This window comes from Coregonus lavaretus (assembly GCF_964263955.1).
Source record: "Coregonus lavaretus genome assembly, contig: HAP1_SCAFFOLD_2957, whole genome shotgun sequence".
Lineage (NCBI taxonomy): Eukaryota > Metazoa > Chordata > Actinopteri > Salmoniformes > Salmonidae > Coregonus > Coregonus lavaretus.
In genome coordinates this window covers 10,632-34,925 of record NW_028157471.1, presented here as the reverse complement: position 1 = coordinate 34,925, position 24,294 = coordinate 10,632, and the positions used below count along the sequence as shown (strand labels likewise).

The following is a 24,294-nucleotide window of genomic DNA, read 5'->3' as shown; positions in this document are numbered from 1 at the left end:
TAATAGTAGAAAAGTCTCAACCTGTATTTATTCCCGATTCATATTTAAGTGACATTTGCATGAAATTTCAGGTGTGTCCATAAAACCATGGTCCAAAAAACTCACTAGTCCCTAAAATACAAAACAAGTTTGAACAAAAAGCTAGGTCATAGCAGGTGTTGCTGGACTTTTACTGTGATCAAATAGCTTATCCCTAATATAATAAATGTTTTCAACTTCAGAAAATGAGAACCAATCTTGATACAGGAAGAACCTGCTGTTTCTATGAACTGAATTTGGCTAGACTGGCCACTCATTGGTAAAAGCAACTTCTAACTTAGCTGTTCCTCTCATGGTATTTTATTCCTTTAGCCATTGACATTGGCAATTTTATAATTTAAAATATTTTACCTTTATTTAACTAGGCAAGTCAGTTAAGAACAAATTCTTATTTACAATGACGGCTTACACCGGCCAAACCCGGACGACGCTGGGCCAATTGTGCGCCGCCCTATGGGACTCCCAATCACGGCCAGTTGTGATACAGCCTGGAATCGAACCAGGGGGTCTGTAGTGACGCCTCAAGCACTGAGATGCAGTGCCTTAGACCGCTGCGCCACTCGGCTATTTGCAGGTTTGATTGTTACATAGTGCACCTTTTAAAGGAGAAGTTACAATATTTTTAACCAAATCTGTATTTTGGATGTAATGGCGTATTATAGAAGTGCCCAGACTTTTTTGCTATTTGCAGGTTTGATTGTTACATAGTGCACCTTTTAAAGGAGAAGTTACAATATTTTTTACCAAATCTGTATTTTGGATGTAATGGCATATTATAGAAGTGCCCAGACTTTTTTGCGATTTCACTTGTTTTTGATAAACTTACCCCAACCAGCGATAGACTTCCTCCTGCTCGTTGTGCAGTGCCAGGGTGTGGATAAAGTTAAACAAAAGCTCAAAAATCACCCAAATACTTCCTTTTAGAAATGGCAACGCTCTCAGTATAGTGATGCAGGTCTTTAGATGTTGTACACATGACATTTTGTCACTCCAAACTTTATTCGCAACGTTATATTACATATTGTGCGACTCAAGCAATACTTCTCTGTGTAGCCCATGCTCAGGCTACACGGAGAAGAAGCACAGATGGATAGGGGAAACTGCTTGAGTCGCACAAAAGCAAATATATAACGTTACAGATAAAATTCGGAAAGACAATTTCACAAGTTGTGTTTCTAAAATATGTATTTAGGTGTTTTTAGAGCTTTTGTTCATGTTTTATTCTAGAACATGCCATTTACATCCAAAATACAGATTTGGTTAAAAATAAAGTTTACTTATCTTTTAAGGTTGCCACTATTAACCTCATAACAAAAGAGCCTGACAGAGAACATGAATAGAACATAACATACCGGTTAGGAGGTGGAAGAAGAGGGATTGTCTAATTTGTGTCCTAGCTTAAAGCCTCCTAAGTATACAGGGATAACAACAACCCTCCTTTCAGAGAATGAGTGTTCCAGAGTCTGTTTGCTGGAGCAATTTGGGTCAGACAGGACCTCAGAGCGCCGTCACTCCTAGCCTCCCTGCAGCTAGCTCCTTCCCCCCCCCGATGTGATCCTGCAGGGTGAGGATGGTGGGTGTAGCTTCGCTCCCGTCTCTCCGCGGGGTCTGCAGGAGATCCACCACCCCGCACCCAGGCTTGGAGCTGCGCCGCTTGAATGCCCGCTTCGCTGCCCTGCTCCTGGGCGGGGGCAGACCGTCACAGAGGCGCGTGCAGGAGGTAGCAGCGAGGCCACAGAAAGAGGGCTCGTCTGACTGGGAGGAGCCCTCTGAGCTGCCCTCAAAGGGGGGGTCCCTGAAGGCAGGGTGGCTGAGATGCCCCGTGCAGGGTGTAGGGTCCATGGTGCCACGAGGGGCGCGGCCGTTAGCAAGCAAAGGAGCACAGAAAGCGGTGCACTTCAGGGGCTCCACGGTCTTCATCTTACTGCGGTTCTTCTGCAGAGGGAGAAGGGTTGGGGACAGAGGGTGGAAGGGTTGAGGAGAGAGATTTTACTTGTTGAGGTTGGCGATGAGGAGAGATCATGTTCATGATACAGTTATACTCTGAGTATGTGAGAGAGAGTTGAGAATGTCCTTGAGATAGGGACACTGTTCCATCCATACCTTTTTATTAGCTGGGGGAAAATTCATTGGTTCAACAGTTTGCAGTGACTCTGGACCTGCGAGCACAAGGAGAAAATAGTAAGCAAAATAAATTTAAAAAACTATTTGTGAAACAATATTATCAATCAGCAAAACAAACAAGACCCAAAGACAAGTTATATTTATAGGCAACAATTCCAACAGCAACCACAAACCTTGCTCTCGAGAGCCCAAGGCATTAACAAGGCATTCTGCCTTATCCCAAGGGTTCTCAGCTATAAGCACCGCTTACCGGTGGGACCATGTGAACTACAATCCCAACACACAGGTGTTCGAGCATGCTAGATAGCTAATGAGCACAGGTGGTCGCCTCTGTCTTCCGTAAACAAGCACTGTAACATGGAAATATGGCCGTGTGGAACCCTAACCCAGTTCTTTCGCTGATATGAAAGATGCGTTCCTTATGTTTCCAAAATCGTACCGCAAGCGATGCGTGTTAATGTTCAGACCGCGGGTCACGGCTCTTAACAAAACTCCCCCAGCCAGAAGATACCTTCATGAATAGACAGCCGCTAAAGGTAGATAGCATCTATGAATGGGCTACCACAAACCTAAACCTTAGAATGAGGAATCAGAAGGACGTACACACTCCTCCACACACACATACACAGACATAGTCATAAGTAAACTTGCCTTCAGTAGTGGGTAACTGAAAGGAATCAGAGTGCAGGAGAGGATATGAGGCTCGTCTCTTCAAGCTCATGTCTTCATATTCAGAGAAAAGCCTGAGTGGAGGAGACGGGATGAATTAGACTCCGACTTAAAGTAACTGTCTAGTGAAAATATTGTTAACTCATACCCAAATAATGTTGTTGACTCATCCTATACTCCTATGTGGCCAAGGCATCAATTGGAGAAAAAAAAACACACAAAAATGCTTGCTATTTCCTCAGAGGATGATGAGCTGGCCAATCAGAGGTCTACTCGCATTAATATTTTTAATGACCAGTATACGCCCACACCATTCCACACAGAAAAGCTGCTTTTTAACATACTTAATTAAACCATTTTGGGAAGGAAAACTATTTCACTCATATTGTAATTCATTATAAGTCATATTTCACAGAAATCTGGAAACACTGGACAGTTACTTTAAACACAGAATCCTGATGACACTTCATGTATGTCAACAATATTGTGCAGGTGAGTGTGTGGTATCCCTTGAATGAGATGTGGTAACACCAATTGAAGGGTACCTATATAAGGACTTCATAACACATTCATAACCCATGCATAACCCATTCATAAACAGTACATAAGCACAACCACTTGTGTTCCCCCTAGTGGGGCAGAAGGAGAGGATGTGTGTAGTTACCTCTCTGGGCTGCAGTAGCTGTAGCTCTTGGGTATAGGAGGCTCTGGGTCTGTGGAGGGAGGCTCCATGGCAGACATGCGACAGTGCTGGGCACACAGCAGCAGGCCCAGGAACAAACACAACACCAGGCACAGCAGGAGGTAGCTCTGCCTGTCCGACACCTACAACATAGACAGGGCCAAGTTAGCACACTGCAGCCATGTGGTGTGACTGGAAAGGGGTTTAAATAAATATTTTATACATTTTACTGCTGCATTCCAGGGTTGGGTTCAATTCCATGTCAATTCAGGTGGCAAACTTCCTCGTTGAAAAGCAATGAGGAATAGGACTTTAGTTTACTTACCACACTGACTGAGCTGAAATGTAATTGACCCCAAACCTGCTGTATTCAATAGGGTTGAAATGATGTAGTATCTACCTGGCTCTGCAGCTGGCTGACTCTGATGGACAGGTTGAGCACCAGCTGTGTGATGTCCTCCAGCTGGCCCTGCAACGACTGGATGGACTCCGTCTGTCTCTGGTCCTATAGGGAGATGGGAAACTTTTGAGCTGGCCAATCACAAACTCTCACAAGCCACATTCCCATACATTGCCAATCACAGCTTCCCTTCAATTGTGAGTGATTAGATGACAGCCTTGGCATCCTCATTACTTAAAAGGCCAAAACTGTGCGAAACCCGCCTGAGACTCCATCTTAAGATAGACTACGCAGTATGTAACATTCTACACAAACACACTGTATGTCACCCTCCACTCCCCACCTGCTCCTCTGCTATCCTGGATGTGTTCTGCAGTTTGATGATGGTTTGGTTGAAAGCCCTCTGCATCTCTTCCATCTGCCTTCGGTACCTTCAACAAAACAGACAAAGTATCAGTATCACCATCTAAAACTTGAATTGACTAACTCTAGTTCCAATATGTCTGACATTTGACAGTTAATAAAACCAGCTGGATGGTGCTCAATAATCGGCCAATGGCCATCCATGAATCCCTGAGGCCCCCGTACCTCTGGCTGAGTTGCTCTAGGTAGCGTCCGCTCAGCGACATGTTCATCTCCAGGGCCTTGATACGGTTGTTGAGCCTCATGAACACAGACTCCTTCTGACTGGTGGAGCCGTGCATCGGGTTCGCGTTCCCATTCCCCTGGTCCGTGGTGTTGTGGAGCTCTGCGTAGAAGTCTAAAGGGGAAGGAGAGGTGGGGCGAGGCAGCTGCTGCCTGTTGCCATTGGGCGACGAGGTGAAAAGGATGTCCTCCACAAGCTCCGCCTCCCCCTTGGTTTCCGTGGCGACGGCCTGGCCCTGGCCATGTGAGGGGGGCTCCGTTATGACCACGACAGGGACAGAGTTGGGCTCCTCAGGAGTAGTGTTGCCGCCGCCAGCACCCGCTGGTTTAGGAGGGGATCCCGGAGGCTGCTGCTGCTCTGTGGGGGTGGAGGTAGTGGGGAGGGGAGGGGGGAGTGGATCAGCCACGTGTGGTTGGTGAATGACCTGGATGTTGTCTTGTTCTGCAGGCTGAACCTCCGGACAGTGCCTCTCCTCGACAGGGGTTCCCCAGCTCTGCTCCACTAGGCCACTGGAGCTGGAGGTGGTGGTGGCGACAGTGGGAGCAGGCTGCCTGTTCTCCTCCTGCTGCACCTCCTGGCTCTTCTCTGCCCCAGTGACGGGGTGCTTCTGCCCGGGCAGGTCTTTGGAGGAGGCCTGGTGTGGAGGCTCCACGGGAGTGGTGGGTCTGGTGGCAGAGCTGGAGGTGTCGGTGGAGCTGGGTCTGGGCAGGGTGGAGGTCTGGCTGGGCTCTAGGTGGGGCAGCTCCATACTGGGCTCTACCTCTCCCACTGCCTCAGTCTCAACCCATGGAAAGTGTGGTGGGGTGTCAGTGGGCCTGGCTCTCCTCTCTCCCGGGGCAGAGCTGGTCTCTCTCTCCTGGGGCTGTTCCCCCTGAGTGTGGGGCTGCTGGGGGGTCTGGGTGGCCGTGGGGGAGATGGGCATCTGTGACGGGGTGGTGGGGGTGACTGGAGCTGGTGTAGCCTCTGGCACCCTCTCCTGGCTGGTGTAGTTCCTCTGAACGGAACACTGGTGGAGGAGGTACTCCTGGAGGGAGGCTGAGCAGGAGCAAGAGGAGGAGGAAGACAGGCCACAGTAGTCAAGGCTTTCTTGCTGTCGATGGCCAGGGCAATGGTGCTCCTCTCTCTCCCTCCCATCCTCTTCCAGCATGGTGACTATAGACTGGACCTCCTCCTTTATAGGAGTGACTACCTGCTCCTCTTCAGATATATGCTCTGGTTTGGGTTCCTCTGTGGCAGGGGTGTCTGGAGTAGGGGCTTCTGGTTTGGGTTCCTCTGTGGCAGGGGTGTCTGGAGTAGGGGCTTCTGGTTTGGGTTCCTCTGTGGCAGGGGTGTCTGGAGTAGGGACTTCTGGTTTGGGTTCCTCTGTGGCAGGGGTGTCTGGAGTAGGGGCTTCTGTGGTAGTGACATCAGGGACCTCTGTTACTTTAGGCTGCTGCACCTCTACAGTGTCAGGCCTGAGAACAGAGAGACAGAGAAACAGGGAGACAGAGAGACAGAGAGACAGAGAGACAGAGAGACAGAGAGACAGGGAGACAGAGAGACAGAGAGACAGGGAGACAGAGAGACAGGGAGACAGGGAGACAGAGAGACAGAGAGAGATAGACAGCAGAGAGACAGCAGAGAGACAGCGGAGAGAAAGCAGAGAGATAACAGAGACAGCAGAGAGACAGCAGAGAGACAGAATATAGCCAGAGAGAGACAGCAGAGAGACAGCAGAGAGACAGAATATAGCCAGATAGAGACAGCAGAGAGACAGCAGAGACAGAGAGAGACAGCAGAGAGACAGAAGAGAGACAGAGAGAGACAGAGAGGGAGAGAGAGAGACAGCAGAGAGACAGAGAGAGACAGCAGAGAGACAGCAGAGAGACAGAGAGAGACAGCAGAGAGACAGCAGAGAGACAGAGAGAGATAGCAGAGATACAGCAGAGAGACAGCAGAGAGACAGAGAGAGACAGCAGAGAGACAGCAGAGAGACAGCAGAGAGACAGAGAGGGACAGAGACAGCAGAGAGACAGCAGAGAGACAGCAGAGAGACAGAGAGAGACAGCAGAGAGACAGCAGAGAGACAGAGAGAGACAGCAGAGAGACAGCAGAGAGACAGCAGAGAGTTAAGCTCCTACAGCTACAAAAGAAGACCAATTATGCACATTCAAGCACGGTAACCTGCAGGCCCTGACAGAAATGTAATATATTATAATAGGAATCACAAGCTATCCCATTTAACTGACTTCTAATATACTCTAGTAAATGCCATTGCTGTCAGACTTAAAAAAATAAACAACACTTCATCAGTTTAAATGAAAAGATGTCTGACATTATTGTAGATCTATATCAAGTTAAAGACTAGGTGAAAAGGTGACTGGTTGGCTGGTACTTACACTGGGCTGAGGGTGGTGGTGGTGTCAGGGTCAGATGGTGTAATGATAGTCAGGTTCACTGTCTGGCCTGAGAAGTTCCCTTCCCCTGGTCCTCCCCCCAGCACGTTGACTTTAATGTTGTTCACCATGTTCAGAATGACATCTGGAACAAGACAGCCCATGAGTGAATACTTATACCAGTCACTGAATCCCTCCCCACATAGGCATCACAAAGGGTTTACAGACGCAGGTATGACAGATCACATTTTTTCAATACTAAGAGGGGTGCGAACCCTGTGAGTCTCAAATACACTTATACGCAGGATGAAACCATATTTGTGAGACTGGTGTAATGGGATATTTATTTGGCTGTATGTGTGTAACTCACCCTTGGCTGATCCTATGAGGTCATTTGAAGCCTTATCCTCTGCAGGAACGTATCCAGGAGGATAATCTGAAGGTCACACACACACAGCAGAGATAACATGACACTCATCAGGAACAATATCCAAACAGTTCAAAGGTGAGAGGTACAAATGACATTAACCTGTATAATAGTACTTCAGGACTTTGCATGTTCACACTATATTGCATCTAGTCTCCTCATAAGGTGAAAATGTTGCTGTGTACTTGTAACAACATGTTAATGTATATTGATGAATGAGTCTTATCTTATCATGCATTCACTGTCGGATATCTATGACCAGAGAAATTAAATGTATATGCTTATGACCGTGATGGTTGAGAGAAATATTGACAAGTATTTCAGCTACTATAGAAGAATAGGAGGCTCTCCTCTCACCGAGGTCATCATCCTGGTCGTCTGGTCTGTCCAGGGGGTCAGCGATCTCCTCATACTCCTCCACCATACTCGTTCCAAAAACCCTTCAACAGAAAGGAAGACCTGTTATACTGTCTAGCAGTCACCTGAGGGCAGACAGAGATACACCAGGAGTCCATAATAACATACCAGGTAGGTCGAATGATAGCTAAGATATCCTTAAACTCCTTAATGTTAAGCAATCTAACGTCAAACTGGAATTGAGCAAATACTACAAATTAATTCGTATTTGAGCCCATATGGACCGTAGTAGTTGGCTTTGGTACATTATGTTGTAGCTGTCTTTTTGTTTTATAACCATTAATGCCTCTGTAGGAGAAAATGCATGTTAAGCGAGTGGCTAGCTTTACTTTTTGAAGACAAAATGTTCTGCAAACTCTGACTGCCAGAGGTGCCTCCCAGTGCCCCCGACACAAGGCAGCTTATTTTTGTGGCGTGAGAGAGAGAGAGAGAGAAAGAGAATACTAGCAGCTCCAGATGCAAGAGTCCCCTCAGCTCACCCTCACCAACTGGTTCATGAGGGGCGACATGGGGTAAACGTATCACCACTCGTACACTATTATATAACATCGCCCCACTATCTACATCTACTTGCTGGTTATCGATTGGCAAATATGACTTCAAATACCTGTGGATTCGGTAAATTGATGATTAAAAAGCTCAACGTTATCTTCTGATTATCTGTGTTTTTTTCTCAATGACTGTAAAAATTCTATTAACTCAGTCTTTTTCCATTCATTGCCTACCTTATGAGACTGAGAGGGCAGAAGTGTTCGGATCCATGGTGAGAGACCAGCTCCACCTGTGATGAAACACAGACATCATTTACATCCATGAGACAGGCATCAGTGCATGGTGGGACTGTTCTACACTCTCAACGATAATAATCATGTTGCAATATTAACATTTTGCAAAGCTACAGTATGATTTGGCCGGTGGTTAAATTGTTATTGACAAATAGTCTAATTGAAGAAGTTAGTTGTTGTTAACATTGATGACTGTCTGGCTGGTCAGCGACAAGCTATTACAGATATACAGTGCTTTCGGAGAGTATTCAGACCCCTTCCCTTTTTCCACATTTTGTTAAGTTACAGCCTTATTCAATTTACATACAATACCCCATAATGACAAAGCGAAAACAGGTTTTTAGAAATTTTAGCAAATATATTAAAAATAAAAAACAGATACCTTATTTACATAAGTATTCAGACCCTTTGCTATGAGACTCAAAATTGAGCTCAGGTGCATCCTGTTTCCATTGATCATCCTTGAGATGTTTCTACAACTTGATTGGAGTCCACCTGTGGTAAATTCAATTGATTGGGCATGATTTGGAAAGGCACACACCTGTCTATATAAGGTCCCACAGTTGACAGTGCATGTCAGAGCAAAAACCAAGCCATGAGGTCGAAGGAATTGTCCGTAGAGCTCCGAGACAGGATTGTGTCAAGGCACAGATCTGGGAAAGGGTACCAAAAAATGTCTGCAGCATTGAAGGTCCCCAAGAACACAGTGGCCTCCATCATTCTTAAATGAAGAAGTTTGGAACCACCAAGACACTTCCTAGAGCTGGCCTCCCGGCCAAACTGAGCAATCGGGAAGAAGGGCCTTGGTCAGGGAGGTGACCAAGAACTCGATGGTCACTCTGACAGAGCTCCAGAGTTCCTCTGTGGAGATGGGAGAACCTTCCAGAAGGACAACCATCTCTGCAGCACTCCACCACTCAGGCCTTTATGGTAGAGTGGCCAGACAGAAGCCACTCCTCAGTAAAAGACACATGACAGCCCACTTGGAGTTTGCTAAAAGGCACCAAAATGACTCTTAGACCATGAGAAACAAGACTCTCTGGTCTGATGAAACCAAGATTGAACTCATTGGCCTGAATGACAAGCGTCATGTCTGGAGGAAACCTGGCACCATCCCTATGGTGAAGTACTGAGTAAAGGGTCTGAATACTTATGTAAATGTGATATCAGATTATTATTTTTTTGCTTTGTCATTATGGGGTATTGTGTGTAGATTGATGAGGGGGGGGGGGGGACAATTTAATCAATTTTAGAATAAGGTTGTAACGTAACAAAATGTGGAAAACGTCAAGGGGTCTGAATACTTTCCGAATGCACTGTATAGAACACTCTGAAGCTGTGATGAACCGCCTTGCCCTACACACTTAAAGAGCGACTGAATGCACCGATTCCGCATGTGTTTCTCTGTTGCTCATTAATAAAAATCAAGATTTCAGTCTTCGGGATATGGTTCGACGTGGCAGTTTGTCCCCCATGAGACACCATAGGAACAAAGCCAGTATTACTTCCTGAAAATAGTCTGAATGAATCTAAGATAACTCAAGAAAAAGGCAAGTGAGCGTTGTTGAACTCAAAACCCAACCCTCAAGTCATGACGAACTCACTTACAAAATACAGTTTTGGACGAGACTGACTTTATGAACAAAATGTATCCTATTTACACTTTGTAGTCAACTTTGACACTAAAATAAATGTGTCTGACTAATATCGATGCCACATAGGCCGTTTTCTATCAGAGAAGTTGCGCTTTAAAGAATGGGCTTCTCTACAGTCAAAATCTCTACAGTCAAAATGACATGGTATTCTCATGACTGACATGACTAGATGAATGATAAATGATTACAGAGATATGTTCAGTGGCTTTGTCTAGATAGAAGGATTTTGTGTAAGCTAGTGCTGATCAGTTAGCAAGCTTCTCCTACTGTTAGCATTGTAACACCAAAGCCCTTCCCTTCCCTCCAACCCTCTACATGCTCCTCCACAGACCAACCACCTCTAAGAGAGAAATAGGCTAACCTTTATGTACTTGGTGAACATCTGAAGCAGGAGAAACAAAGGAAGAGAAACAAGTAATTACAAGAAGCATACATGCATTTAAAATAGGACAAATGGATGAATGCTGGTTCCTGCTCCGCTCCTCAGAGAAGAGGTACAGAAGCATCAGTTTAAAGATGATAAAGACTAAAATGTTTTGTACATTTGTAAAACATTACTCTAGAAGAGGACCAGCACAAAAACACACACAGCCCAGCAGGATTTGAGTATGACCCACTGGTTAAGGAGAGGGCCATAACAGAGTAAAGCGGGGGATACTCTAGTCTTGATTTTATTTGTCAGAATACCTCTTTCCCAAGAGAGACCTGGATGAATAGAATGGGAGTAAAGGAGGGGGTAGATAACAGAAGGAGCAGGAGGATGCCATACACACCTTGACATATTTGGCATACAGATGCTCGTCCAGAGGGAAACTCTGAACAGTGCGCTCGTCCCGAGCATGAAACGTGCCCAACTTCACCCACTTGTTGGTCGGGTACCTGAGGGAGCATCATCCAACAACATTCAACCTATTGATCAATCCTTATTAGTGCAGTAGTACTGACTGTTTTAGTAACATGTATGATGTTCAGCATCAAATGACAGTTTGAAAGATATCAAAACGAGATATTCCCATTGGGGTTGTGTTCATTTGGCACCAAAAATAAGAAAACTGACTGAAACAGGGAGAGACTATCTGGACAATAACAGCACTCATTTTCGTTTCAGTTTCTAAATGGTTTAAAACATTTTCCATGCGTGCCTTAATGAATATGCCCCAGGTCTATGGCTAAAAATCAAACCTGTCACTGATGGAGACCAGGAAGTCTTTGGGTGTGGAAGAGAAGAGCTCAAAGTTAGCGATGTCCAACTGCTTCACCTGGATGGGATCACACAGCTCGATGATGAACCTGAGAGAGAAAGAGAGAGAGAGAGGAGAGAGGAGAGAGGAGAGAGAGAGAGAGAGAGAGAGAGAGAGAGAGAGAGAGAGAGAGAGAGAGAGAGAGAGAGAGAGAGAGAGAGAGAGAGAGAAGGGGCGAGAGAGAGTAGGGGTGAGAGAGAGAAGGGGCGAGAGAGAGAGAGAGAGAGAGAAGGGGAGAGAGAGAGAGAGAAGGGGCGAGAGGGCGAGAGAGAGAGAGAAGGGGCGAGAGGGCGTGAGAGAGAGAGAAGGGGCGAGAGAGAGAGAAGGGGCGAGAGGGCGAGAGAGAAGGGGCGAGAGGGAGAGAGAGAGAAGGGGCGATAGAGAGAAGGGGCGGGCGAGAGAGGGAGAAGGGGCGGGCGAGAGAGAGAGGGAGAAGGGGCAGGCGAGAGAGAGAGGGAGAAGGGGCAGGCGAGAGAGAGAGGGAGAAGGGGCAGGCGAGAGAGAGGGAGAAGGGGCGGGCGAGAGAGAGAGAGGGAGAAGGGGCGGGCGAGAGAGAGAGGGAGAAGGGGCGGGCGAGAGAGGGAGAAGGGGCGAGAGGGCGAGAGAGGGGCGAGAGGGCGAGAAGGGGCGAGAGAGAGAGAAGGGGCGAGAGAGAGAAGGGGAGAGGGAGAAGGGGCGAGAGGGAGAAGGGCGGGCGAGAAAGAGAAGGGGCGAGAAAGAGAAGGGGCGAGAGAGAGAAGGGGCGAGAGAGAGAGAGACGGGGCGAGAGAGAGAGAGAGAGAAGGGGCGAGAGAGAGAGAGACGGGGCGAGAGACAGAGAGAAGGGGCGAGAGAGAGAGAGAAGGGGCGAGAGAGAGAGAAGGGGTGAGAGGGCGAGAGAGAGAGAGAGAGAGAGAGAGAGAGAGATAAGGGGCAAGAGTGAGAGAGAAGGGGTGAGAGAGAGAGAAGGGGCGAGAGAGAGAAGGGTCGAGAGAGAGAGAAGGGGCGAGAGAGAGAAGGGGCGAGAGAGAGAGAGAGAGAGAGAAGGGGCGAGAGAGAGAGAGAAGGGGCAAGAGAGAGAGAGAAGGGGCAAGAGGGCAAGAGATAGAAGGGGCGAGAGAGAGAGAAGGGGCGAGAGGGCGAGAGAAGGGGCGAGAGGGCGAGAGAGAGAGAAAGGGTGAGGGCGAGAGAGAGAGAGAGAGAAGGGGCAAGAGAGAGGGATCTCCAAACATGCGCGCACACACACACACACTCACCAGATCTTGTTGCTGCAGGGATTTAACATGTAATGATCCATGCTTTCCATTAATATGGCTGAAGTGCTCTGAAAGAAAACAAGATCCTTCCATCAAAATATGCAAAACTAGCTATTAAAATCAGTAGTTTCAACTGAATATATAGATGGGTTTGGAGGGTGACAGTTTGAAATAGATACCTTAGCCTCTAGGTTAGAACCCAGGATCTTGGCCCCACACTCCACCGAGGCATAGTTGTTGAAGTTCTTCTGCGCCTTTTTTACAGTGTGGGAGCCGCCATTGGTGGAGATGTGAGTGGCCAAAGCTATGAAGAGAAATACCGTTTTAAATCAAAACGAGTGAGTGAGTGAGTGAGTGAATGAGTGAGTGAGTAACTGAGACAGGCCAGGAACACCATCTATCTTACTCTTCTCTTTTTCCACCTCCATAATTTTCTTCTTCCACTCGTCAAAGGTGGGGATGTCCTCCGCATCCTTAGTTGCCACATTGGGATCCTTCTCCTTGGCGATGTGTGAGCTCTACCAACAGCAGTCAACAGTACATCAGACCTGGTTCAAATACCTACTTTAATCGTAAAATACTCAAGCATTTGAGGTGGGCTTGACTAAGCTTGGAGTTTGCACTTTTGGGACTATCAGTATCAGAAAACAGTATTGCTGTGCAACAAATGTTGGTGTATCTCTACCAGTTCTTTGAGCATGTGGGAGGTGTTGGCCCCCTGAGCCAGTCCCGCTGAGGCCTGACCTGCCTGGACCTGAGGGTGGTCTATGTCGGTCTTGGTGCCCTTTCCTAGAGCATTGTTAAGTTTCTCCAGGACAACAGGAAGACTACAGAGGGAGACAATAGAAAAAGAGAGCCTACATTCAAACACTAGGTAAAACAACTGGGTTCGAACCGGAGCCTCCTGTGCGCCACTTGACTCTGTTAGCCTGTTGTGCTAAAGCCATTAGCTCTCTGGGAGCTAACACAAGTTCAGGCCTCAGGTAAGGTTAGGGAGTTTTCACATATGAAATTCAACTCCCTGGTTCGGTTTCCTGGACCGTTTGTGAGAATTCTACAAAATACTTTTTGCTTTCACAAGACTTAAATATTCTACATGACGTTAGCAAGCTAGCTTGTTTACAACAGGCAAAAACGTCCATGTTCCTTTCCGCGTCACAATACCTGGTACTCTGGTCCTGGATCTTGGACTCGCTACTCACGCAGGTCCAGGATTCATCAAAGGGGTTGGTTTCTCCAGCTTCACAGTCGTCTGTGGCCAGATCAGTATCGCTGAAGTCCAATACAGGGACATCAGACACAGTATCCTCTGGTACACTAGAGGATGAGCCATGGGTCATGGAGGGCTCTTCAGTGACAGGGTTGAGGGCAATGGCAGAGGATGGAGGGAATAGATCAGAGGTGGGGGTTGGCTGCTGCTCTTGGGTGACAACGGCCTCTGGAGGTGGCTGCTCAGCGTCTGGCTCTGCCTCTAGTTCTGCTGTCTCTGGCTCGGCCTCTGGTTCTGCTGTCTCTGGCTCCTTCTCAGGATCGTCCAGGTCCAACGTCTGGAAAACATTATCACTGCACTATCAGTAAAACACAGAACTTAATATTGATGGCCCACGACAACCACCCACATGCCTGTGCCGTATGTGTTGTACAACATTTTATGATACAAAGATATCAATAGGTTTGGTCAATAAGTCTAGTGGCGTGTATCCAAGTCTCAATTTGCTCATGAACTAAAGAAAGAGACATCCGCTTCACATACAGTAAGTAAGCCAGGGTGGAGTAGTTCTTCAGGTCTACTTCTTATGATTCATCACTGCAGTACCTGTACCTTTTGGACCCCAGGAGGAGTGGATCGCAACTGTAACAGCTAAATGGGGATCCAAATAAAAACATAAACAAAACACAAATACCTGTACATGCTCCTTGTCCTCCACCTCTGTGCCTGGAGTCCCCGCCCCCTCCTCCTCTGCTAGGCCCTGCTGCTGTATGTCCACCTCCTCTCCATCTGGCAGCACCTCCTCTTCAGATAGGTGCTGGACATACTGTGGCCCCCAGCCATCCTCTAACTGAACAACATCCTGATGTACAGGACAGGAAGTAAACAGTTATCGTATCCAACATTAAAGAAACGAGTTTCATATCAACAAGAGAGTTGTTGATATGTTATACTAGGTCGGTAACAAAAGGCATCATAGAAACGTATGGTCCAAACAGGTGAAGCAGGTGATGTACCTTGTGATGGGACCTGTCGCCTGGATCTTCCTTCGGACTGCTGTCCTGTGCAGGCACAGTCAGGGTCTGAGCCTCTGGGGACTGCTCTGTGCAGCCAACATATTTAGTGGGGTGCCTGAGATAACATAGAAGAAGACATCAGTGTTATTAATTTAGGCAAGGGGCTGGCAGAGTGAGAGTGAGAGCAATGGGAAAAGTGGAATTGGAATTTCAGTTTACTATCTGAATTGAGATTAAATGTACCCTAATGCTGTTAAGGTGTGGCAATATCCTGTAACCTAGTGTCACTATGTTTACCGTTCCAACAAGGACAAGCCTTGACCAAAAGGAAAACAACTCTATTTCAGATAATCAATGAATGAGTCATAATCAAACAGAGGGAGCTGCTGCCCAGCAGTTTCAGAGCTGAGAGAGGCGATATGGGAACGACCAGGTAGCTGACACACTGTGAGAGAGACACACTATCTTATCACTGTGGGGGGCAGGCCAGGCTGGAGGCGGGAGGTCAAAGTCAAAACCTTATGCCATGTGGCTGCACAGGGAAAATAACAACCGCATGCCACTGTCTGCTGACAGTCTGACAGTGTGTCAGGGAAATGGACAAGTCAATGTCACAGCGGTCTTGTTAATCTTGGTACGGAACAACAGAGATCGCCGGTCAGCCATGACAAGACTTTAAATAGTTCCACTCACAACAATGTCACATTCCTACCGGGGACAGAGGTCCTTGTGTTAAGCTCCAGTGTCAAAGTGCTTCACAACAAGTCTATTGTCTAGTAGTGAGGTTTATAGGGTAAGTAGTCTACTAGGCTTGGCCACTGGAGTCTGGTAAGACACAAATACTGTAAGCTGTAGGGTGTTTATTTAACGTTTAATTCAGATCCAACAGCCTTAATGTAACCCCTAAGGAGCCATGGTGGTTTCGTTGGACGACAAATTATGTATTAGAGTGTGTGGCCACTTTAACAATAGGCAGTTGAAAGAAACTAGGCAGTAAAGCAAAAGTAGGCCTACTTGCCAAATATAGTCAAATGTAATCAAAACCATTAGCCTAGCCTACATCCCTACAAGTCTGAGGAATTTTAATTATGAGTCATAGTTAGAATAAGTAGTAGTACTTAGGGTTGGGCGGTATCCAGATTTTCATACCGTCATACCGTTTCTGTACCACACCAGGGTATACGGTATTATTGGAAGTGCACACAAGGGGCGCTATAATTATAACAAATAATAATGATATACACTACCAGTCAAAAGGTTGGACACACCTACTCATTCAAGGGTTTTTCTTCATTTTTACTATTTTTTACATTGTAGAATAATAGTGAAGACATAAACTATGAAATAACACATTTCAATTAACAGGTGTGCCTTCTTAATAGTTAATTTGTGGAATTTCTTTCCTTCTTAATGCGTTTGAGCCAATCAGTTGTGCTGTGACAAAGTAGGGGGGTATACCGAAGATAACCTTATTTGGTAAAAGACCAAGTCCATATTATGGCAAGAACAGCTCAAATAAGAAAAGAGAAATGACAGTTCATCATTACTTTAAGACATGAAGGACAGTCAATACGGAAAATTTCAAGAACTTTGAAAGTTTCTTCAAGTGCAGTCGCAAAAACCATCAATCACTATGATGAAACTGGCTCTCATGAGGACCGCCACAGGAATGGAATACCCAGACTTAGGATACGTTCATTAGAGTTACCAGCCTCAGAAATTGCAGCCCAAATAAATGCTTCACAGAGTTCAAGTCACAGACACATCTCAACATCAACTGTTCAGAGGAGACTGTGTGAATCAGGCCTTCATGGTCGAATTGCTGCAAAGAAACAACTACTAAAGGACACCAATAAGAAGAAGAGACCTGCTTGGGCCAAGAAACACGAGCAATAGACATTAGACCGGTGGAAATATGTCCTTTGGTCTGGAGTCCAAATTGGAGATTTTTGGTTCCAACCGCCGTGTCTTTGTGAGACGCGGTGTGGGTGAACGGATGATCTCTGCATGTGTAGTTCCCACCGTAAAGCATGGAGGAGGTGTTATGGTGTGGGGGTGCTTTGGTCTGTGATTTATTTAGAATTCAAGGCACACTTAACCAGCATGGCTACCACAGCATTCTGCAGCAATACGCCATCCCATCTGGTTTGGGCTTAATGGGACTATCATTTGTTTTTCAACAGGTTAATGACCCAACACACCTCCAGGCTGTGTAAGGGCGATTTTACCAAGAAGGAGAGTGATGGAGTGCTGCATCAGATGACCTGGCCTCCACAATCCCCCGATCTCAACCCAATTGAGATGGTTTGGGATGGGTCGGACGGCAGAGTGAAGGAAAAGCAGCAACAAGTGCTCAGCATATGTGGGAACTCCTTCAAGACTGTTGGAAAAGCATTCCAGGTGAAGCTGGTTGAGAGACTGCAAAGAGTGTGCAAAGCTGTCATCAAGGCAAAGGGTTGCTATTTGAAGAATCTAAAATATAAAATATATTTTGATTTGTTTAACACTTTTTTGGTTTATATACAGTACCAGTCAAAAGTTTGGACACACCTACTCATTCAAGGGATTTTCTTTATTTTTACTATTTTCTACATTGTAGAATAATAGTGAAGACATCAAAACTATGAAATAACACATATGAATCATGTAGTAACCAAAAAAGTGTTAAACAAATCAAAATGTATTTTACATTTGAGATTCTTCAAAGTAGCCACCCTTTGCCTTGATGACAGCTTTGCACACTCTTGGCATTCTCTCAACCAGCTTCACCTGGAATGCTTTACATATACAGTATATATATACTGTATAGTGTAGATAAACATTGTACCATCTAAACCTCTGTGAAATATGTTTTCTATAACCAAAAATTTTGTATTTTCAGCTGTATGAAGCTGGCGTACAAACCCAAAGTAAAGAATGGGAAGCATAGAAATAGTGCACATAGAACAGATCTACAGCTTCTTAGACTTGCTTTCAATGAGAATGACAGATCTATAAGTCACAATTTTATGTGAATTTGGTCTCCAAAAAAGTTACATATTGCAGCTTTTACTTATAGTTAGTTATAAGCAGTGGCGTAGCCCTCACCCACCCCCAAAAAACGGTATTGAAAATCATACCGTCGGTATTTCGAAATACCCTGGTATACGGTATAAATGGTATATCACCCAAGCCTAGAAGTACTACCGGTAGTATAAATAAGAATAAAATGTAGGCCAACGTAATATGATCATGTGAGTACAGGGACCAGTGCTAGATGGCAGATTTTGGCTCAATTCCCTCTACCGACACATACTAATTATAGTGCTAAGTTATGAGTAACAAGATAAGGGAGTAGCAGCCTAACTCGCACATTCTATGACTCATTTACTGTCATACACCCAAGGTGTGATTGTGACTGAGCACTCTTCCCTGAGCATAAACACACCCTCCGCCTGATTATATCTTTAATCCTGAAGTGGACATTCCTCTTTCGGATCCTTGAAGGGAAGTGAACAAGTGCACACTTCAGGATAAAGGGCATTGAGAAAGTTACATTTGCATCCGGGGGTGGAACTGTCAATTATACTCCTTCATGCCTGAGTAAAATATCAAGGAGGGGTAGCCTCCAACACCGCAGTCTGAGGAAGGAGATAGCCATCAATATGTCATATCATAGCAGTACAAAGTTCAGGGGGAGGTTTACACATTACATTGCACCTAACTAGGTACTTTTCAGATGCTTAGCTCATTCATGAGTTTACACTACTGCGTGGCCAAAATTACAGCCTAGGCCAGGTATATTTAAAAGTAGACTCAGCGAGATGACGTTGCAACGAGCAGCACCGCAAATGAGCAGGATGCAAGACTTTACTCTCAAACCGAGTATCTGCGCATGTGCACTTCACGCTGCTACAACTTGATAGCTACGGGATCAAAACAGCTGAGAAGTTTCAACACTCTTAGTTGTTGTGGAAATTAAGTGTTGCCTTATTGCCGATTTGTTTTTACAGATAACCAAAATTCAAATAATTCCAGTAGTCTGGTATTTCTAGTTCGTCCCGTGTGTAGTTGTAAATAGCTAGCCAACTTTTCGGGCAAGTGATCATCATTTTCGGCCAACCAAAAAATACTCCTGATCCTGACTTGCCCAATGCCATGGGCGAGTGATTTTCAGACCTTAATGTCAATCCCCTGCACTATTGTGTTTACTTTGTGCATCATCATCATCTCGCTGAGTCGGACTAGTGCTACACATTCCATAATTTGTTTAAGGGCCAAGAAGCAACTGGTTCATAAGGACTCACTTTCCTCGAAAGGTCTTCAGGCTTTTGGAATCTCTGTCTGAGCATGAATGTAGCGTTCATGTGTGCCGTTACAGTAAACCAGGTGCATTCCTCTCCATTAAGCCCATCCTAGATCCTTCATCACCTCTGGATGGACCCTCATAACTGTGGTGATGAAGGATTTACAGTCAAGGGTCAGGACCTAAAAGCAGCGAGCCTGCTAGCTGAGTGACTAAGTAGGCTGTAATCCCTTCAAGAGCTGTAGAGTCAAATCCGTGACTGTCAGTTGAGGGAAAGTGTATTATGTGACTCACAGAACATATTAGACTTCAATACAGGCCGTCCAACAACTCGGCAATAGTGTGCAGTGCAGGCTTTTGTCTCGATTCATTCTTTAACCTCCTATTCAGTATGATAGAGATATTGTTTATTTAGCTAGTTAAGTTACTATTAGGGTCCTATACTCCACTTTCTGGCAATGGAGATGGAATGAGAGGCATGCTGAGGCATAACAATATGAATTGTTGAAAGACAAGCTGCATTTCACTGAGCTAGCCAACGCTACTACCAGCTGGCTAACGCTAGCTAGCTGGCTAACGTTCGCTATCTAACTCTTAGCCACGTTAGCAAGTAACTTAGCTAGCTAACGTTAGGTTAGGCTAACCTGGCTAGCAAGCTAGTTAACGTTATGCTTGCCGTAGTTCTCGTTATTGTAGCATCTCTTCCAACATGTTTTGGCTAACGTACATAGTTAGCTAGTGAGGTAAAACACCTTCCTTGTTATGAAAATGAAAAGTACCGTATAGCTAAAACTTACCAACACAGTAATAACACAAGTAGGCACACTGACATGACTCGCCACAGTCTCTTCTTCATCATCCTCCCGCAGCCTGGACCAACATTATCGCCGTTTACCAAAACATGTATCAATACTGTCGTTATTCAACAGTTGTATGTTTTAACTCAACGTAGATATGTCTAACTTCTACTACAAGTTACAGGTCCGACACATAACTTATAGTTTCCTGAATGTGGTGTTGTGTTGAACTGTTGGCTCCTGTCAAATCCACTGGCATTGGAGACCTTGCGCACCGCCAACCTGATAGCTGTATCAATCGCCGCTTCCCCCGCTCTGTCCAATGAAAACGCAGCAACGTTGTTGCGCAGTAAAGTTCATATAGATGTTTAAGAAATGTGGGGTACCAGTGTGTCGCGCTCAAATTCCCATACTATGATTATAAACTATGACACAAATGAGTGTAAAATATGACTGTTTTAATTAAAATTAAATTTTAAAAAACACTGTTTGATTACTGGATATGTGAATGGGAATTTACAGGAAATTGGCAAATGACTAATTGATGAGTTGGAGGTATTGGTACTCTTTTATATACTCCTTGTATAGCTTAATTCTTGTGCGTCTATTTGTCATGTGTTCTTTTTTATTTTTCTTATTTAACTCTGCATCTTTGGGAAAGAGCTTGTAAGTAAGCATTCCACTGTAAGGTCTACCTACACCTGTTGTATTCAGCGCATGTGACAAATACAATTTGATTTAATTTTAGCTGAAAAAATAGTTTGTATTTGTATTTATTAAGAATCCCCATTAGCTGATGCCAAGGCAGCAGCTACGCTTCCTGGGGTCCAGCAAAATTAAGGCAGTTACAGTACCAGTCCAAAGTTTGGACAAACCTACTCATTCCAGTGTTTTTCTTTACTTTTACTATTTTCTACATTGTAGAATAATAGTGAAGACATCAAAACTATGAAATAACACATATGGAATCATGTAGTAACCAAAAAAGTGTTAAACAAATCAACTTAAAAAAGATTACAATACATTTCACAACAGATTTCACAACACCTTAAGTGTGTGCCCTCAGGCCAGCCACCTCTCTACTACCACATATCTACAACACAAAACCCATGTGTACGTGTGTGTATAATGTGTATGTTTTCATGTGTGTGTGTATGCGTGTGTTTGTGCCTGTGTGTGTGTGTGTGTGTCTCTTTACAGTCCCCACTGTTCCATAAGATGTATTTTTATTTGGGTTTTTTTAAATCTGATTTTACTGCTTGCATGGGTTACTTGATGTGGAATAGATTTCCATGTAGTCATGGCTCTATGTAGTACTGTGTGCCTCCCATAGTCTGTTCTGGACTTCAGGACTGTGAAGACAGGCATGTCTTGTGGGGTATGCATGGGTGTCTGAGCTGTGTGTTAGCAGTTTAAACAGACAGCTCGTGCATTCAACATGTCAACACTTCTCACAAAAACAAGTAGTGATGAAGTCAATCTCTCCTCTACTTTAAACCAAGAGAGATTGACATGCATATTATTAATGTTATCTCTCCATGTACAGTTGAAGTCGGAAGTTTACATGCACCTTAGCCAAATACATTTAAACTCAGTTTTTCACAATTCCTGACATTTAATCCTAATACAAATTCCCTGTTTTAGGTCAGTTAGGATCACCACTTTATTTTAAGAATGTGAAATGTCAGAATAATAGTAGAGAGAATGATTTCTTTCAGCTTTTATTTATTTTATCACATTCCCACTCAATTAGTATTTGGTAGCATTGCCTTTAAATTGTTTAACTTCGGTCAAACATTTTGGGTAGCCTTCCACAAGCTTCCCACAATAAGTTGGGTGAATTTTGGCCCATTCCTCCTGACAGAGCTGGTGTAACTGAGTCAGGTTTGTAGGCCTCCTTACTCGCGCACACTTTTTCAGTTCTGCCCACAACTGTTCTATAGGATTGAGGTCAGGGCTTTGTGATGGCCACTCCAATACCTTGGCTTTGTTGTCCTTAAGTATGCTTGGGGTCATTGTCCATTTGGAAGACCCATTTGTGACCAAGCTTTAACTTCCTGACTGATGTCTTGAGATTTTGCTTCAATATAGCCACATAATTTTCCTTCCACATAATGTCATCTATTTTGTGAAGTGCAACAGTCCCTCCTGCAGCAAAGCACCCCCACTGCATGACACTGCCACCCTCGTGTTTCACGGTTGGGATGGTGTTCTTCGGCTTGCAAGCAACCCCCTTTTTCCTCCAAACATAACGATGGTCAATATAGCCAAACAGTTCTATTTTTGTTCCATCAGGCCAGAGGACATTTCTCCAAAAACTACGATCTATGTCACCATGTGCAGTTGCAAACCGGTCTGGCTTTTTTATGGCGGTTTTGGAGCAGTGGCTTCTTCCTTGCTGAGCAGCCTTTCAGGTTATGTCGATATAGGACTCGTTTTACTGTGGATATAGATTATTTTGTACCTGTTCCCTCCAGCATCTTCACAAGGTCCTTTGCTGTTGTTCTGGGATTGATTTGCACTTTTCGCACAAAAGTACGTTCATCTCTAGGAGACAGAACGCGTCTCCTTCCTGAGCGGTATGACGGCTGCGTGGTCCCATGGTGTTTATACTTGCATACTATTGTTTGTACAGATGAACGTGGTACCTTCAGGCATTTGGAAATTGCTCCCAAGGATGAACCAGACTTGTGGAGATCAAAATAAAAAAATCGGAGGTCTTGGCTGATTTCTTATGATTTTCCCATGATGTCAAGCAAAGAGGCACTGAGTTTGAAGGTAGGCCTTGAAATACATCCACAGGTACACCTCCAATTGACTCAAATGATGTCAATTAGCCTATCAGAAGCTTCAAAAGCCATGACATCATTTTCTGGAATTTTCCAAGTTGTTTAAAGGCACAGTCAACTTAGTGTATGTAAACTTCTGACCCACTGGAATTGTGATACAGTGAATTATAAGTGAAATAATCTGTCTGTAAACAATTGTTGGAAAAATTACTTATGTCATGCACAAAGTAGATGTCCTAATTGACTTGCCAAAACTATAGTTTGTTAACAAGAAATTTGTGGAGTGGTTGAAAAATGAGTTTTAATGACTCCAACCTAAGTGTATGTAAACTTCCGACTTCAACTGTACATTTAAGGGCCAGCCGTGCTGCCCTGTTCTGACACACATGCTTTACTCAGAGCCAGTGACAGGTCATTAGTAAAGATTGAAAAAAGTAAGAGGCCTAGACAGTTGCCTTGGGGAATGCCTGACTCTACCTGGATTATGTTGGAGAGGCTTCCATTAAAGAACACCCTCTGTGTTTTGTTAGACAGGTAATTCTCAATCCACAGTATAACAGGGGATGTAAAGCCATAACACATTTGCTTTTCCAGCAGCAGATTATGATCGATAATGTCAAAAGCCATACTGAAGTCTAACAAAACAGCTCCCACAATCTTTTAATATCAATTTCTCTCAGTCAATCATCAGTCATTTGTGTAAGTGCCGTACATGTTGAATGCCCTTCCCTATAAGTGTGCTGAAAATCTGTTGTTAATTTGTTTACTGTGAAATAGCATTGTATCTGGTCAAACACACATTTTTCCAAAAGTTGACTAAGAGTTGGTAACAGGCTGATTGGTCGGTAAAAGGTGCTTTGCTATTCTTGGGTAGCGGAATGACTTTTGCTTCCCTCCAGGCCTGTGGGCACACACTTTCCTGTAGGCTTAGATTGAAGAGATTGCAAATAGGAGTGTCAATATTGTCCACTATCATCCTCAGTCATTTTCCATCCAAGTTGTCAGACCCAGGTGGCTTGTCATTGTTGATAGAAAACAATCATGTTTTCACCTCTTCCACACTCACTTTACGGAATTCAAAATGACAATGATTGTCTTTCATAATTTGGTCAGTTATGCATGGATGTGTAGGTTCAGAAGTTGTTGTTGGCATGTCTTGCCTAAGTTTGCTAATCTTGCCAATGAAAATATAATTAAAGTAGTAGGCAATATCAGTGGGGTTTGTGATGAATGAGCCATCTGATTCAATGAATGATGTAGCCGAGTTTGCCTTTTTGCCCAGAATTTTATTTAAGGTGCTCCAAAACGTTTTACTATCATTCTTTATATCATTTATCTTTGTTTCATAGTACAGTTTCTTCTTCTTTTTGTTCAGTTTAGGCACATGATTTCTCAATTTACAATACGTTTGCCAATCGGCTGTGCAGCCAGACTTATTTGCCATTCCTTTTGCCTCATCCCTGCAACCATAACATTTTTCAATTCCTCATCAATCAAGAGTC

The 24,294-nt window shown here is 44.7% G+C and overlaps 1 protein-coding gene across 2 annotated transcripts; it reads right to left on the bottom strand.

Moving 5' to 3' along the window:
* On the bottom strand, positions 1-20,245 carry LOC311125404 (SUN domain-containing ossification factor-like). 2 transcript variants are annotated; one of them, XM_084199448.1, is made up of 22 exons: positions 20,004-20,245; positions 14,922-15,036; positions 14,600-14,767; positions 13,860-14,242; positions 13,381-13,522; positions 13,102-13,213; positions 12,875-12,999; positions 12,696-12,763; positions 11,402-11,509; positions 10,993-11,098; positions 10,581-10,601; positions 8,505-8,560; positions 7,720-7,802; positions 7,306-7,371; positions 6,939-7,080; positions 4,503-6,014; positions 4,258-4,345; positions 3,915-4,019; positions 3,497-3,657; positions 2,815-2,906; positions 2,143-2,198; positions 1-1,974 (listed from the first exon to the last, which is right to left on the bottom strand). In XM_084199448.1, exons 1-22 carry the CDS (start codon positions 20,063-20,065, stop codon positions 1,537-1,539), a joined length of 4,209 nt encoding a protein of 1,402 aa, XP_084055574.1. In that variant the 5' UTR covers positions 20,066-20,245; the 3' UTR covers positions 1-1,536. The 2 variants fall into 2 exon arrangements, with proteins under 2 accessions (XP_084055574.1, XP_084055575.1); XM_084199449.1 differs by lacking the exon at positions 10,581-10,601.
* Between the last annotated feature and the right edge of the window lie 4,049 nt (positions 20,246-24,294).

What these genes read in the sequence shown, in the direction of transcription:
- LOC311125404 (XM_084199448.1), bottom strand. Translation starts at nt 20,065, where the DNA reads ATGATGAAGAAGAGACTGTGGCGAGTCATGTCAGTGTGCCTACTTGTG. An exon ending in CCCTGCAGCAACAAGATCTG is followed by an intron (nt 11,510 to 12,695) that starts GTGAGTGTGTGT and finishes TTTCTCTCTCAG; the next exon opens with GTTCATCATCGAGCTGTGTG. An exon ending in TCAGTTACCCACTACTGAAG is followed by an intron (nt 2,199 to 2,814) that starts GCAAGTTTACTT and finishes TTGTGCTCGCAG; the next exon opens with GTCCAGAGTCACTGCAAACT.